The 16,105-nt window shown below is 35.8% G+C and overlaps 1 protein-coding gene across 3 annotated transcripts in view; it reads left to right on the plus strand.

Moving 5' to 3' along the window:
• RELN (reelin) overlaps positions 1–16,105 on the plus strand; it is a 535,951-nt gene that overhangs the window by 339,997 nt on the left and 179,849 nt on the right. For all 3 annotated transcript variants that reach the window (XM_032276354.1, XM_032276355.1, XM_032276356.1), the window contains exons 13-16: positions 6,881–6,993; positions 8,345–8,553; positions 9,304–9,432; positions 10,720–10,829. In XM_032276354.1, the coding sequence (XP_032132245.1) occupies positions 6,881–6,993; positions 8,345–8,553; positions 9,304–9,432; positions 10,720–10,829 (561 nt within the window). The remainder of the gene's footprint in view (positions 1–6,880; positions 6,994–8,344; positions 8,554–9,303; positions 9,433–10,719; positions 10,830–16,105) is intronic.

Raw genomic sequence — 16,105 nt, forward strand, 5'->3', positions numbered from 1 at the left:
GAAGCCTGTGGTACTCACCCATGTTTTAGGCCAGCCCCACTTGAACAGCCTATAGAGAGCTAGTCGTGGCTTGCCATGATGAGGGCTGAAGACAAAATATCATAATACCTTTCTTCCACCTCTCCCTCCATGGTCATAGCTGAAAAGACAATGAGAGAGAAGCTAAAATTACAAAGCTATTTCTTTTTCCCAGCTTCCCCAGAAAATAGTCATCAAGGTGAGCCTTCGTTTTCAGGGATATCTCATCATTGCATAACTCTTTTGTTGTAAGAAGCTGAGAATAGGTTAATACTTTAATAATATTCTCTATTTTTTAATATGTTTGCAAACACATTAAGAAAAAATGTGTTCATAAGATACAGTCTTCTTCAAAGTATTGTAGAGCAAATAAAGAAGGTTGGAAAAATACCCAAAAAGGAGTTAGAGGGTTGAACTTTGTGACCTCCAAAGTTAGTCAACAAGAGCCATAGTTACATATTCTCTCACTGATGTCATTCCAGAAATATGAATAGGTGTCACATGCCTTCTTTGTTGGGTGACTAGAAAAGCACAGGCAACATCTGGAAGTGAAACAGGAAATAAACAGTGTCTACCTTTGAACTTACTAGCAAAGATGTCAGTTCATCAGGACAAACAGATCTCCTGAATCTAGCTTCCTGTATTCCTCATTTCACCTTTTTGAAAATCATATAGTTCAGAGTTGCATGGGAAACCTCAGATTGTATCATGCTCTCAAGCATATTACCTATGTGATGTTAACTTATTTTCCATAATGATCTGTTTGATAGCAGAGAAATTGTGCATATGAAATAAAGTAATGTAATCTCACATTTAAGGGTAACCTCATCTTGACTCTGAAATGGTTTGTCTATTTAAAAGCCCAGAGCTCAATTTCTTCCTATAATTAGAATTCAAACTGGCTCTCATTTTATCAAAAGGGATTCCTGGAAAACCTTAAGCCCTCGTCCAAAAAAGTTGTAATAAACATTTAGTATGCCAGTCTAATTTGAGTTTTCTCCCTGTTCCCTATTTTTGACACAATATATTTTATACTATATTTTTATTTTATTATAGCAAATTAACCATATTTGGTGATTTCTATGAGACTAAGACATCAGTTTGTAGGTTCCTTCATATAATTGTCTTTATAGAAGAGGTTAAGTAATCTTTGATTTTTTTCTGGAGAAAACCATATTATTAATCAATGAATTAAAACAGTGTTGACTATGATAGGGAATTGATTTGAAAGAGCCCAAAGTACATTATCCCAAGTAAAAGCACCTTCCTTCAATTAAAATAGTAAGGAATGCCTATTCAATATAGAGCCTTGAGCTAGGATATATGGAGAATACAAGTAGGGAGAATAATGTCACCTAAATTACAGAGTTCCTGGTCAAATGAGTCAATATATGCCGAGCACTCAAAACAGTGCCAAATAAGTATTTGGACTCTGCATATCTCTGTTGTTATTGATATAAAAATTAATTAGAGTCACCACCCACAAGTAACATCTGACTGTAAGGTAAATGCAGCGTGCGGTAATGGAATGAAATGCTATGGAAGTATAAAGGAAGCCATGAGTAATAGCAGTGGAAGGATTAGAGTAAAGCTTCATGAAGGAGACGGCATTTGAACTCACCCCTGAAGTATGGGCATGATTTAAATTTAAGTAAGAGAATTCCAAGCTAAGTCATTATGAAACAAAAAGGCACAAGAATAAAGGTATGTGATATGTTTGAGGCTGGGTGATTTTCCCAATATAGATAAATAGAAGTGTGTAAAATGGAACTAGAAAAGTAAATTTGAGCCAGAGTAGTGATTTTGTTGAATTCCAGCTAAGGAGTTTGGATTTTCTTTCTCTAGGTAATATGGAGCTATCAGACAATTCCTGTTAGTTCAGTATTACATTATCACCTGTGTTTTAGAAAGGTAATTCTTATAGGAGCATGAAGGAAGATTGAAATAATCAGAAATTAAAGGACAAGAGATCAGTTAGGATAGGGTTGCTAGATTTAGAAAAGTAATATATGTATAAGACGGTAAGTGTGGAAAAGAATATTTTGATGTTACTTATGTTAAGATCAGGTTTCTGGAATGCCCTATGAAAGGAGAAATTCTATTCAGGATTTGAATCAGATTTGAAAATCATCCATGTGCAGGTGATAACTGGAAGCAGGAGGTAGCATAAGACAAACAATTCTTAGAGAGAACCCTCATCTAGGTTTAGGTAGAGAGAAAAATAGTAATAAAGGAGACTGAGAAAGAACATAAACAAAGGTGGCCAGAAGGTGTCATTGGAGGCTAAAGGAGGAAAGAAGATGGTTCAGGCTGGAATGGCACTGAAATGATCAGAAATTAAAGGACAAGAGATCAGTTAGGATAGGGTTGCTAGATTTAGAAAAGAAATATATGCATATTTATATATGTAAGGAATGCCACAGAGAGAGAGAGATCAACCAGGATAAGGGCTGAGAGGTCACCAGTGACTTTGGAGAGAGTTTTCCCAATAATGTGGTGACTGGAAAGCCAAAGTATAATAGTATAATACATGGAGTTAAAAAGAAAAAGAAAAATGTGTCACTGAAAGAGGAGGACTGCTACTTGAAGAGTTTTATCACTAGAGAGAAGAAAAGAAATGGGGGCTAGATCTTGAGGAAAGAGCAGCACCCAGGGAAGGTGGCGTAGGATAGGGTAAGGATAGAGTAGGTTATGGTAGAATAGGATACGGTAGGGTAGGATAGATAGAATAGGGCTAGACCTATAGAAAAGACTTTAAAACTTTGTTGGCTGATGGAGAATAAAGCCATATGGAAAGAGATTTAGGAAGAGATGGTTATAAGCAGCCCCTTACTAAATACGGTACCTTAGGAAAATCATATTGATGGTTAATCTGGACTAGATCACACTCTCTCCCCCTGAGACCCTGACTATATGTTCTGCCCTTAGTTCATATGAGTCTGCTGTGAGCAGATTTCTGGAAAATTTGCTGAGCTTCCAAAGTTCATTTCAACGTCTTTTTCCTTTATTCATATATTCATGTATTCAATACAGATTCATTGAGGACTAGCAAAAAGCACTGTTCTTAGGGCCAGAATACAGTGAATTAGACAAAAAATAGCCTAGCAGACATCATGTATTTGTTCATGTATTTGTTCATTGTTCCTCCAACAAACATTTACTAGGCATCTTCTATGTGCCCAGCTCTTTTAGCTTACATTGTACCCATTTCTCTGAACTTTTACTGCAATTATGGCAGCACAGCACAGTTTACTGCCAATAATTATCCTTCAAAAATGACTTAAAACAATATTTAAAATATTTTAAAGCTGACTCATTTGTTTTTATTGAAATCTTCCTGAACCTTAATTTCTGTGCAAGATGCCTCTGAGTCGCGCCTTTCCACAAGGTGCCAAGGGCTATGAAGCTGAAGAAGAATCCACATCTCCCTGAAGAAGCTGCTGTCATTGAAACTTCACAGAACTATAAATTGCTCCCAGAAGAATCTTTCAGATAAAATCTGTCATCATTTTAAAGTCTTGGCTCCTTTTTTCTTCTGCCATTCTGGGCCGGGTGTGACTCCCACGTGTGTTTCAGTTATCTCTGAAGGGCAGATGCAGTTCATGAACTGTTCTTAAGAGAGCAGAGAGAAGTTACAGCAAACAGATTAATGAAATTAGAGAAAACTGATAGTTCAGTGCCTACCTCATTTGGTGTGGTGCACTAAACCCACACTGCCTGTAATTGTTCACGTTTTTTGTCCTTTTTTGGTAAATTCTTAATATATAATTATAAATCCTCATATAATATATGTATAAATCCTCAATTTAAAAGTTGTGGTTTCGGTCAGGCACGTGGCTCATGTATCTAATCCCAGCACTCTGGGAGGGTGAGTGACCTGAGGTCTGAAGTTCAAGACCAGCCTGACCAACATGGAGAAATCCCATCTCTACTAAAAATAACAAAATTAGCCAGGTGTGGTGGCACGCGCCTGTAATCCCAGCAACTCAGGAGGCTGAGGCAGGAGAATTGCTTGAACCCGGGAGGCGGAGTTTCGGTGAGCTGAGATCATGCCATTCCACTCCAGCCCGAGCAACAAGAGTGAAACTCTGACTCAAAAAAAAGAAAAGAAAAAAGTTGTGTTTTCTAATAGGAATTTCATTGTCACATGGATCTTTTCTCCAGAGACCATCAATTAGAATGGCTTTTAGTAGCTGTATTTATCCTAACACTGAAGTGTTTAAAGAAATGCTTGAATATATGATATAAATGTCAAAATCATAGGATTTTTCTCTACAGCTTGTTGAACAGTAAACATTTTTAGGATGGGGTATACATTGTCACCATACCTGACCTCTCCATTCTCAGTTCAAATTATCTAATCTAGTAAATATTTGTTATATGTCAAATTGCATGTGCCTAACATAGCATGCCAGATTTCAATGCTTTTCAAAAACCATCCTCCAAGACTTACCTATTGAGTTGTAGTAAAGGTTTGAAGTCAAATAGAATAACGTTAGAGACATGCTTTACTTTGGGACTATGGGCACATTATATAACCTTTCCTGGCCTCCTTTCACTATCAGCAAAATGGATCTATATTAATTCTTACCTGAAAATGTTGTTAGGGGATGAAAAGAGATAATGCTTGTACTTGATTTTACATGGTTCATAGTAAGTACCTAATGAAAAGTAGGCATTTTTACCCTGTCATTATTAATAATGCTCCAGGAGTCTGGCCCTCAAAGAAACCCTGATACAGACAGTTCCAATCACCATTTGCAACATTAGCTCTTTTGTCGAACCAAAAACCCACAAATTTCCTTGAGAATAAAATTATTGGGCAGTTTTCTCACAAGTGACTCAAACGTAAAATCAGTCTGTCATGAGCTGGAAAATTCAATCTACTTGTAAAACTTTTCAGACCAAATATGGAGGTCAGTTCCCCAGACCAAATATGGAGGTCAGTTCCCCCCTGTAACTCACTACTACCATAAACTGAGCTGTTCTAGGAACACACCAATGAAATGAGAATGTGTGCTGAACTCTCTCCTTCTCTGGCTCAGCTGGAAACTCTAGTAACAGGCTTATTCCCAGATTCCTACAGCCTTCTCCAATTTGTCTTAAAGAAGCTTAGTTTTCAAGTCAGATGCTGGCTTTTCTGCCATCAAGCCAACTTCTTGGGTTGCTTCCAACTAATGTATACTCATATGTGCCAAATAATTTTAGAGTTCACGTAGGAGAATTTAGTCAAGAATATTTGTGCAACATAATTCCAATATTTATCTTAAAAATCAAATATAAATAATCTGTTGTTTAAATTGTTAATTTAGATTATCAAAAGTTGTTGCATTTTGGAAGATGAAATAAGATGTGTCATATAAAGAAGACATGTGGCCAATCAGAATGGGCCTCATAGGTAACCTTAATGAGGTTACTGCAGTCAGCTGTACAGGTCTCAGGTTTATAGATTCAGAAAACGAATTTTCTTAATTAACCCAGAGCTGACATCTTGGAGACTGACTTATGCTCTAAGCTCAGAAGAGGTTTATGAACAAATGATAATTCTCATCAGTAGACTATGGAAATTTAACTGCTAAGCTCAAGGGAATAGGTAATATTTATGGGATCAGAAAAGATATATATCACCCAGTAATTTTAATAGCAGGGGTTCCAGAGCTATGTTAGCCTGATGCATTGTTCCACTGTGGGACACATTTTGCACATGAATCCCCAAGATTTACCCTGGTCATTGAGAACTTCTCTACTCCTACCCAGTGCATAGACATCCTATGAAAGTACATGTACCCCTGGCTCTTCCACTAGTTAGTTACATATCTTAGCTTCAAGTGCCCAGCTAAGTAAGACGTTAAGTGCCCAGCTTCAAGTAAGAAGCTAAGATCATGTAACTAACTGTCATTTAGTGCCATCATCAGGATGATCTTAATTGCTTTTCAGCTCCAATGGAGTACTGTTTTTCATGACTATAAAGTAGAGTAATAGAGAATAAAACACTCTGTGTACCTTCTAACAATCAAATAAGATACCAAATATAAAAATGAAAAATGTAAAATGAATTGCATTTAAAATACAAATAATGTGCTAAAATAGTAAAGATACTATGTGCAACACTTTGACTAATACTACTTCAGAATTCCTTGATGCAGGGAGTCATCATTCTTATTTTAAAACCACAACCAATAGGTTCTGAACTTTGGTCATAAAAACCTCAAATTAAGAAAATAACAGTTTATTAAAAAGCAGAGCACATCTTTTTAATACGAGTTAGAACATGGACATGCAGGCCAGGCATGGTGGCTCATGCCTGTAATCCCAGCACTTTGGGAGGCTGAGGTGGGCAGATTGTGAGGCCAGGAGTTTTTGACCAGCCTGGCCAACATGGTGAAACCCCCATCTCTACTAAAAATACAAAACTTAGCTGCGTGTGGTGACAGGTGCCTGTAATCCCAGCTACTTGGGATGCTGAGGCAGGAGAATTATTTGAACGCAGGAGGTGGAGGTTGCAGTGAGCAGAGATCATGCCATGGCACTCCAGCCTGGGCAACAGGGCAATAGTCTATCTAAAAAAAACAAAAAGAACATGGACATGTAGTTGCTGCTCAAAGTAGACAATTATTTGAGTAATCTCATGAAGCAAATAGCTACTTTGGCCTTCTCAAATGTCAACTCTTTGATCTTCAGTGTGGCCTACTTGAGCTATTGTTATAAATTATTTCCTTGTGTCTGTTTACCTTTGTCTAGGGTTATTCTTAAGTGGCATCTGGGTACTATAATGATTTTTTATTCTGAAATTTAACACTATATTTGATATGTTTATGGATACGAGTTGGTACTAACAACTTAAAATTTTTGTTTTGTGCAGGAGGAATTTGTGACCCTGGAAATTCTCATGAAAATGACATAATCCTGTATGCAAAAATTGAAGGAAAGAAAGAGCACATTGCACTGGATACCCTTTCCTATTCCTCATATAAGGTACACATGCCAGTCTGTGTGGCAGATAGACCATGTCAGACCACCCTGGACAAGCCCGAGTCAAAACCGCAAAGACTACTCTAGATACAGAAGATACACCTCTGTTCTGGCAGCCCAGGAAGTCTCCAGGTTTCTTTAAAAGTGAAATGGACATTTTAACATTCATATTTTTTTTCCTGATACAAATGAAAAATGAGGTCTTTTCAGGAAGAATGAATTACAGTCCATCAGAAACAGTAAGGGAGAACCCAACACTCTTGACAGTTATTCTTGTCCCCAAGAAGGCCCTAAGTGTAGCTCTAATTATGCGACTGTACAGACTTACTGTCAATCGTAATGAGTATTTATCCAGCATTTTGAGATTTCCTAGGTAGAAGACACTGGAGAAAGCACAGGTTATAATTACCTTTGCTTTTTTCTTTTCTAATTAGAGCTACTGCCTGAGGTTGGCCTTTTTTCTTTGCCCTTTGGATATAGTACAGGTGTTAGCTCTGGTTATTTGCAAACATCTTCAAAATTATGTGACATATTAATCATAAGGTGTAAAACTATTTTTTTTGTAAAAGTAGATTTGTTTGTGCTCAGGCCACACCCACATACACATTATTTTAGTTAGCCTTTTCTTTACACTGATGGTACCCTAAGTACTTTAAAAAGCTTAAACACAGCTAACATATAGCATCTCAGGGTTTCAGTTAGAAAAACAAAACAAACATCAAGGTTAGAAGGTTAAACAACCAATGTGAATATCCAGCACATTCCACACGCAAGGGTAACTCAAGTTATACCATGTGGAATTTCATAAAGGACTATGTTTCCAGGAGTGGCAAGGTAGAATTACACCTGCCTTGGTCATCTTCATGTCTCATATCAAATTGGCTTTGTAAGTTATAATGCATTGACTCATTGGCTCTGATTTTTTCTGTCCTATTTTCACAATACTAGTTTGGAAAGCCCTGAACATGATACCAATCCACTTTCAAAAAGGACTGATGATAAAGTATAAATGTCAAGTTGCCTTTCTCTTGTGCTAATTAAATAAAATGGATGCACATGCTTAAATAACTCTTAAAGACTGACATCAGTTTATCTTCAAGCAGGGAGAACCTGATCAAATACACACAGAGACCCTCACCTCCTGCACAGGAGGAATTCTGAGTCACTAAATCAAATGTCCCTTGAAGATAGCATCTTCTTCGTGAAATAACAAATGGAACACAAAGGACATTTCCTGGTGGTGCTTCATAAATGGCAGTTATGTACATAGTGTTTACTAGGTCAAATCTAGGAGAATTTACATGGACTGGCATAGAAAGGATTATGAGTGATTGGGGTCTCCTTTGTTTGAAAGGTTCCGTCTTTGGTTTCTGTGGTCATCAATCCTGAACTTCAGACTCCTGCTACCAAATTTTGTCTAAGGCAAAAGAACCATCAAGGACATAATAGGAATGTCTGGGCTGTAGACTTTTTCCATGTCTTGCCTGTTCTCCCTTCTACAATGTCTCATATGATACAGTTTTCCATCAATCTGGGATGTGGGACGCATCAGCCTGGTAACAGGTAGGAAGCCCTATTTTGTAAGTGTACAAAACTAAAAATGAGCTTGCAGATTTGGCTGTTAAATAAGAGGTAGTTTCTAAGTAGAGTTTAACTGGATTTTAAGTAAAATACTCATTGATGAAATAACACACTTTTCCCAAAAGAAAAGTAATTCAATTAATATGAGGGTTATGATTGGCTAGATTTCAAGTAGGAATGGCTTCATTCTAAGAGCTCGATCTTAGGTATCGGATTCGTTTGCACATGCTGTGGCAGCCATCCATTACAACAGATTGCTAAGAGAGAAAAAAAAAAAAAACTGAAAAAAAGCTTGACCTCCTGTCTGCTGCTGACCCCCTAATAATAAGCATGGAAATCAATTAGCACTTCAGGAGCTATGACTTCTCAGTTTCACTTGCCAAGTGTTGCTCCTGTTTTTTCTAAGAATTTGCTGGGTCTCACATTCACAGGATGAAGTGACAGTGTGAGACATGGTAATTGCCTTGCCGCCTATCAAACTCAACAGCACAAACTCAAGTTACCATTTGTTGTCTTTAAAACATAGTTTGTTTATAGCCGTAATTTAACTGATTGCCCTTTGAAAGCTGGTCAAACTTAAGTGAAAGAGAAAACAATCATTTAGGAAACAGCATCTTTTAAAAATTTTACAGTGTTTTTACAGATGTTTAAAGTACTTAACCAGAGCTGAAATTTTCATTTTATTTGTTATTTTTACCCCCTTTTTTTGTGTGCTTTTTCTGGTTGTATTAGTGTCAGCTTGGAGTTTTCTACCAATCATGGGCGTTCCTGGTCCCTCCTCCACACTGAATGCTTACCCGAGATCTGTGCTGGACCTCACCTCCCCCACAGCACTGTCTACTCCTCTGAAAACTACAGTGGGTGAGTATATTCTCTCTGAGATACTGAAAAAATTGAATCCATGTTGCAGAATAAAAATCCATGAGTAATCCTGAAACTAGCGTTTTTGTCATAATAGGTAAGAAACCAGACCTAAAGTGTTCTTGTGAAAAAAAGAAAAAAAGATAGTATCTTTGGTTAACTGGGTGTTGTATTACAATTACAATTTGTAAGGCCACTCATTCTTTATGCGCTTGGCTTATATTTTGGATTACATGAACTTAAGTTCTGTGGTTCTGTGGTTATTGCCTAAAGATTTGTTGCCAAACTGCTTAGAGAGAAATGCAGTATATAAAACTGGAAGAAAGCTAAGTTTGAAATTGGACCTGGATTCCATTCTGTGTAAAGATATTTACTGTCTAACTTTCCACTTTTTTCTACATAATTAAGGATATAATATACCTAATTGGGGGCTATGATGAGAATTAAAGATGATTATATAAAATACTTGCCACATTACACAATAAGCATTATGGGAATAGTAAAAACATTTGCAAGAATGGCAACATTAAGTTGGGAATTATTTTCTGTTATCCCCTCTTTAAATATGTGTAGGGCAAGGGAGAGCAAAAAATAAAAAGTAATTGATGCTAATTAGCACATCTCTACAAAGATGCCTAGCATAAGATAATACCTAAGCTCTGAGTATTGATTTAAAATTTTCTAAAAAGAATATCTAAAAACTAAATATCACCCACTGTTAAGAACAAATTGGCTAAGCATAGTGACTTACACCTGTAATCCCAGGACTTTGGGAGGCCGAGGTGGGGGGATTTCTTGAGGCCAGAAGTTTGAGACCAGTGTGGGCAACATAGTGAGACCCTGTCTCTACAAAAATTAAAATTAAAAAATTAAAACTTAGCTAGGTGTGGTAGTATGCTTCTGTAGTCCTACCTACTCTGGAGGCTGAGGCAGGAGCATAGCTTGAGCCCAGGATTTTAAGGCTGCAGTGAGCTATGATTGTGCCACTGTACTCCAGCTTGGACAACAGAACAAGACCCTGTCTCTTAACAATAAATTAAAACTTAAAAACTTTTCAAAATAATATAAAATAACAAACCCACTACTCTGGAATGCCGTGGATATATTTACAAGCTGTGTATCTGTTTTAAAGATATAAACAAATTCCACAAGTGAATTTAAAGAGTCTACTGACAAACTTTAGTGCTTTTCCAAGCACACAGAAACTAGAACCTGAAAAGCACGTAAAGTAGATTCAAAAGATATGAACATAGTTGTGAAGATGATTTTGTGCTAAATTTCTTGCAGGTGGAACCGAATAACAATTCCCCTTCCTAATGCAGCACTAACCCGGAACACGAGGATTCGCTGGAGACAAACGGGACCAATCCTTGGAAACATGTGGGCAATTGATAATGGTTAGTGTTTATGCCTGCCATAATCACATACCATTGATGTAGAGTCTTCCTTTGCTTTTGTTCATCAGCACAGACTTAATCACATTTCTAAGTCATGGTCTTGCAATTCATTAAACACCCTTTTTTCCATTTCTCCTTGACATTCTGTTAGAAGCCCAGGGATGTGCAATCAGAAAAAAAAAAAAAGCCAGTGGAGTCAGCAGTATTAGATGCTAGAATGTTTCAACATTCATAAACAAAAAATGCATAAAACCCTGAAACTGAAATTCACAGTTTATGACAAGGGATATCCTAACATTCTCTTTGAATGTTGTATACAAAATTAACATAAATACTTGTCACACTGCATGTATTAAAATAAGACCCATTCTTCTCTTAGTAACTACCAGAACATCTGGAATGCTTTTCTTTTAGATGTAGACAACCCACAGAAGGAAACATCATCTCTAAAATACTAGTGAAACTTTTACCTCCTTTTCAGAAAATAGTATAGAAAGAAAACTTGGATAAATATATTTTTAAATCTTTTATCTTTCACTTTCAAGTGAATTGTTTTGGAAATTTGCATCATTTTAAAGTTGATATCACTTATGACAATGACGAGATATTTTAAGCTCTCGTGTTGCATGTCTGTACATTTCTTATACTTATTATTAAGTACCAACTCTTTGGTTTTTCTCTTTATTTCTTTTTTATTTATTTTTATTTATATAGATTTAGTGGGTACATGTGTAGTTTTATATATGAATATATTGCATAGTGGTGAATTCTGGACTTCTAGTGTAGCTATCACACAAATAGAGTACAAGATAATTTCTCATCCCTCATCCTCCTTCCACCATCCCAACTTTCTGAGTCTCCAGTGCCTATTATTCCACTGTCTATGTCCGTGTATATACATTGCTTACTCCCGCTTATAAGCGAGAGCATGTGGTATTCAACTTTCTAAGTAATATCAGTTAGGATAACGGCCTCCAGTTCCAGCTATGTTGCAGCAAAAGACATGATTTCTTTCTTTTCAATGGCTGAGTAGTATTCCATGATGTATGTGTGTTTGTTTGTGCAACATATTTTTTAATCATCCATTAATGGACATTTGGGTGGATTCCATGACATTGCTATTATGAATAGTGCTTCAATAAACATACAAGTGCAGGTGTTTCTTTAATATATTGATTTCTTTTTCTTTGAGTAGCTACTCAGTAGTGAGCTTGCTGGATAGAATGGTAGTTCTAATTTTCATTCTTGGGAAATCTGTACACTGTTTTCCAGAGGTTGTACTAATTTACATTCCCACCAAACTCTTATATAGTGTATAAGAGTTTTCTTTTCCCCAACGTCCTCACCAGTATCTGTTGTTATTATTTTTTTTTTACTTAATGATAGCCGCTCTGATTGGTGTAATATGGTATCTCATTGTGGTTTTGATGTGCATTTTTCTGATGATTAGTGATGTTTAGTATTTTTATATGCCTGTTGGCCATTTGTGTGTCTTCTTTTGAAAAGTATTTCCTAATATCACTTGTCAACCTTTTAATGGAATTATATATTTTTTCTTGTCAAGGTATTTGAGTTCATTGTTAATTCTGGGTATTAGTCCCTTCTAAGATACATAGTTTGCATATATTTTCCCCTATTCTGTAGGTTGATTTGTTCACTCTGTTGATTATTTCTTTTACTGTGCAGAAACTTTGTCTTTTGTTTTTGTTTTTGTTGTCTGTGCTTTTCAGGTATTAATCATTAATTCTTTGCCTAGGCCAGTGTTCAGAAGAGTTTTTCCTAGATTTTCTGTATTAGTCCATTCTCACATTGCTATAAAGAACTACTTCAGACTGTGTCATTTATAAAGAAACGAGGTTTAATTGTCTCACAGTTCCATGGGCTGTACAGGAAGCATGGCTAGGAGGTCTCTAGAAATTTACAATCATGGCAGAAGGTGAAGGGGAAGCAGGCACATCTACATAGCCAGAGAAGGAGGAAGAGAGAGTTGCAGGGTGGGGGTGGGGGGGTGTTATACACTTTTAAACAACAAAATCTTGTGAGAACTCACTATCAGAAGAACAGCAAGGGGGAAGTCCACCCTCATGACCCAGTCACCTCCCACCTGGCCTCTTGTCCAATACTGGGAACTACAATTCAACGTGAGATTTGGACAGGGACACAAATCCAAACCATATCCGTTTTCTTCTAGGATTTTTATAATTTCATATCTTACATTTAAGTATTTATTTCATCTTGAGTTAATTTTTGTATATGGTAAGAGGTATGGGTCCAGTTTCATTCTTCTGAAAATGGCCATCAAATTTTCCCAGTACCATTTATTGATTAGGAATTTCTTTCCCTAGTGTATGTTTTTGCCAGATTGTTGAAGATCAGTTGGCTGTCCGTAGGTGGCATTATTTCTGGGTTCTCTTTTCTGTTTCATTGATTTATGTGTCTATTTTTATGCCATCCATGCAGTTTTGATTACTATAGCCTTGTAGTATAATTTGAAGTTAGGTAATATGATGCCTCCAGCTTTGCTGTTTTTGCTTAGGATTGCTTTGGCTATTTAGACTCTTTTGGTTCCATATCAATTTTACGATTTTTTTTTTAATCTGTGAAAAATGACATTGGTATTCTGATAGGATTTGCATTAAAGCTGTAGCTTGCTTTGGGCAGTTTGATCATTTTAATGATATTGGTTCTTCTAATCCATGAGCATAGGGTGTTTCTCCATTTGTTTTTGTCTTACAGTTCTTTTTTCATCAGTGTTTCATAGTTTCTCTTGTAGAGATCATTTACCTCCTTAGTTTTTTGTTTGTAGCTATTGTAAATGGGATTGACATTTTGATTTTACCCTCCATTTATTATTGATATGTAGAAATGTTCCCAATTTTTGTTCATTGATTTTATATCCTGAATCTTTACTGAAGTCATTTATCAAATCTAGGAGTCTTTGAGAGAAGTCTTTAGGGTTTTCTGGATATAAGATCATATCATAAGCAAACAGAGATAATTTGACTTTATATTTTCAAATTTGGGTGCCTTTTACTTCTTTTTCTTGCCTGATTGCTCTAGACAGTACCTGCAGTATTATGTTGAATAGGAGTGGTGAAAGTGGGCATCCTAGTCATGTTCCAGTTCTTAGAGGGAATGCTTTGACCTTTTTCCCATTCCATATGATGTTGGCTATGGATTTGTTGTATATGGCCTTTATTAATTTGAGATATCTTCCTTCTATGCCTAGTTTGTTGAGGGTTTTTATCATGAAAGGATGTTGAATTTTATCAAATGCTTTTCTGTATCTAAGATCATTTTATGCTTTTTTGTTTTTAATTCTGTTTATGTGGTAAATCAAATTTATTGATTTGCAGTTGTTGAAACATCCTTGCATTCCGGGAATGAAACCCGCGTGATTATGTTGTATTATCTTTTAGATGTGCTGTTGGATTCAGTTTGATAATATTTTGTTACAGATTTTTGCTTCTATGTTCATCAGGGATATTGGTCTGCAGTTTTCCTTTTCTGCTGTGTCCTTTCCTGGCTTTAGTATCAGGTTTATACTGAATTCATAGAATGAGTAGGAAGGACTTCCTCCTCCTCCTCAGTTTTTGGAACAGTTTTAGCAGGATTGGTACCAGTTCTTCTTTGTGCATCTTATAGAATTCAGCTGTGAATCAATCTTGTCCTGAGAGTTTTTATTTGTTGGGGGATTTTTTTATTACTGATTTAATTTTTATTCATCTGTTCAGTATTTCTGTTTCTTCCTGGTTCAATCTTGGGAGGAGGTATGTTTCCAGGAGTTTATCCATTTTCTCTTGGTTTTCTGGTTTGTGCAAATAAGGATGTTTATAGCAATCACTGATTATCTTCTGTATTTCTGTGGTATCAGTAGTAATGTCTCCTTTTTCATTTTCTATTCTGCATATTTGAATATTCTCTCTTCTTTTCTTGGTTAGTCTAGCTAGTGATTGATAACTTGGTTAATCATTTAAAACAACTTTTCATTTGGTTGATTCTTTGAATTTTTTTTTTCTTTTTTTTTTTTTTTTTTTTGGTCTCTGTTTCATTTAGTTCTGCTCTGATCCCCGTTATTGATTTTCTTCTGATAGCTTTGGATTTGGCTCATTCTTGTTTTTCTAGTTCCTTGAGGTGCACTTTTATGTTGTTAATTTGTGATCAATTATTTATGTAGGAATTTCAGATTATAACCTTCCCTCTTAGCACTACTTTTGCTATATCTCAGACGTTTTGTTATTTTCACTAATTTCAATTTTTTTTAATATCTGTGTTCATTTTGTCATTAACTCAAAGATCATTCAGGAGCAGGTTGTTTAATTTTTATACATTTGTGTAGTTTAAGAGTTTCCCTTAGAATTCATTTCTAGTTTTATTCTACTGTCATTTAAGAAGCTATTAGACATGATTTTGATTTTTTTTTTTTTAATTTTCTGAGACTTATGTTGTGGCCTAATGTATGGTCTGTCCTGGAGAATGTTTCATGCACTCACGAGAAGAATGTATATTCTGTGGTTGTTTGGTTGAATGTTCTATAAATGTCTGCTAGGCTCATTTGTCCTAACGTCCAATTTAAGTCCAGTGTTTATTTGTTGATTTTCTGTCTCAGTGATCTGTATAGTGCTGTCAGTGGCATGTTGAAGTATCCCACTATTATCGTATATATTGCACCCTATCTGTTTTCTTAGGTCTAGCACTATTTGTTCTATGAATATATATGTTCCAGTGTTGGGTGTATATATTTTAGGATTGCTATATCTTCTCGTTTAATTGATCTTTTTATCATTTTATAATAACCTTATTTGTCCCCTTTTTTTATGTTGTTGATTTAAAGTCTGTTTTATCTTACATAAGTATAGGTGCTTCTGTTCACTTTTGGTTTCTGATAGTTTGGAATATCTTCTTCCATCCTTTTATCTTTAGTCTATAAGTGTCTTTACCAGTTAGGTGGGGTTTTTTGTAAGCAGTGTATGGCTGGATTTTGTGTTTTAATCCATTCTGCCAATCTGTATCTTTTAAATGGAGCATTTAATCCATTTATGTTCATTGACATGTGAGTTTTTGTTTCTGTTATAATGTTTTTATCTTATTGCTTTGCAGTCTCATTTATGTAATTGTTTTATAAGACTTGTGAGTTTTATACTGTCATTTGTTTTTATGATGGCTAGTATCTTTAATTTCTATGTTTAGAACTCCCTTAGCATTTCTTGTAGGATTTGTCTAGTAGTAATTTATTCCCTTAGCATTTTCTTGTCTGGGAAAGACTATTTCTTCCT

This window comes from Sapajus apella, unplaced genomic scaffold (genome assembly GCF_009761245.1).
Source record: "Sapajus apella isolate SASKATOON/1434 unplaced genomic scaffold, GSC_monkey_1.0 scaffold7, whole genome shotgun sequence".
Lineage (NCBI taxonomy): Eukaryota > Metazoa > Chordata > Mammalia > Primates > Cebidae > Sapajus > Sapajus apella.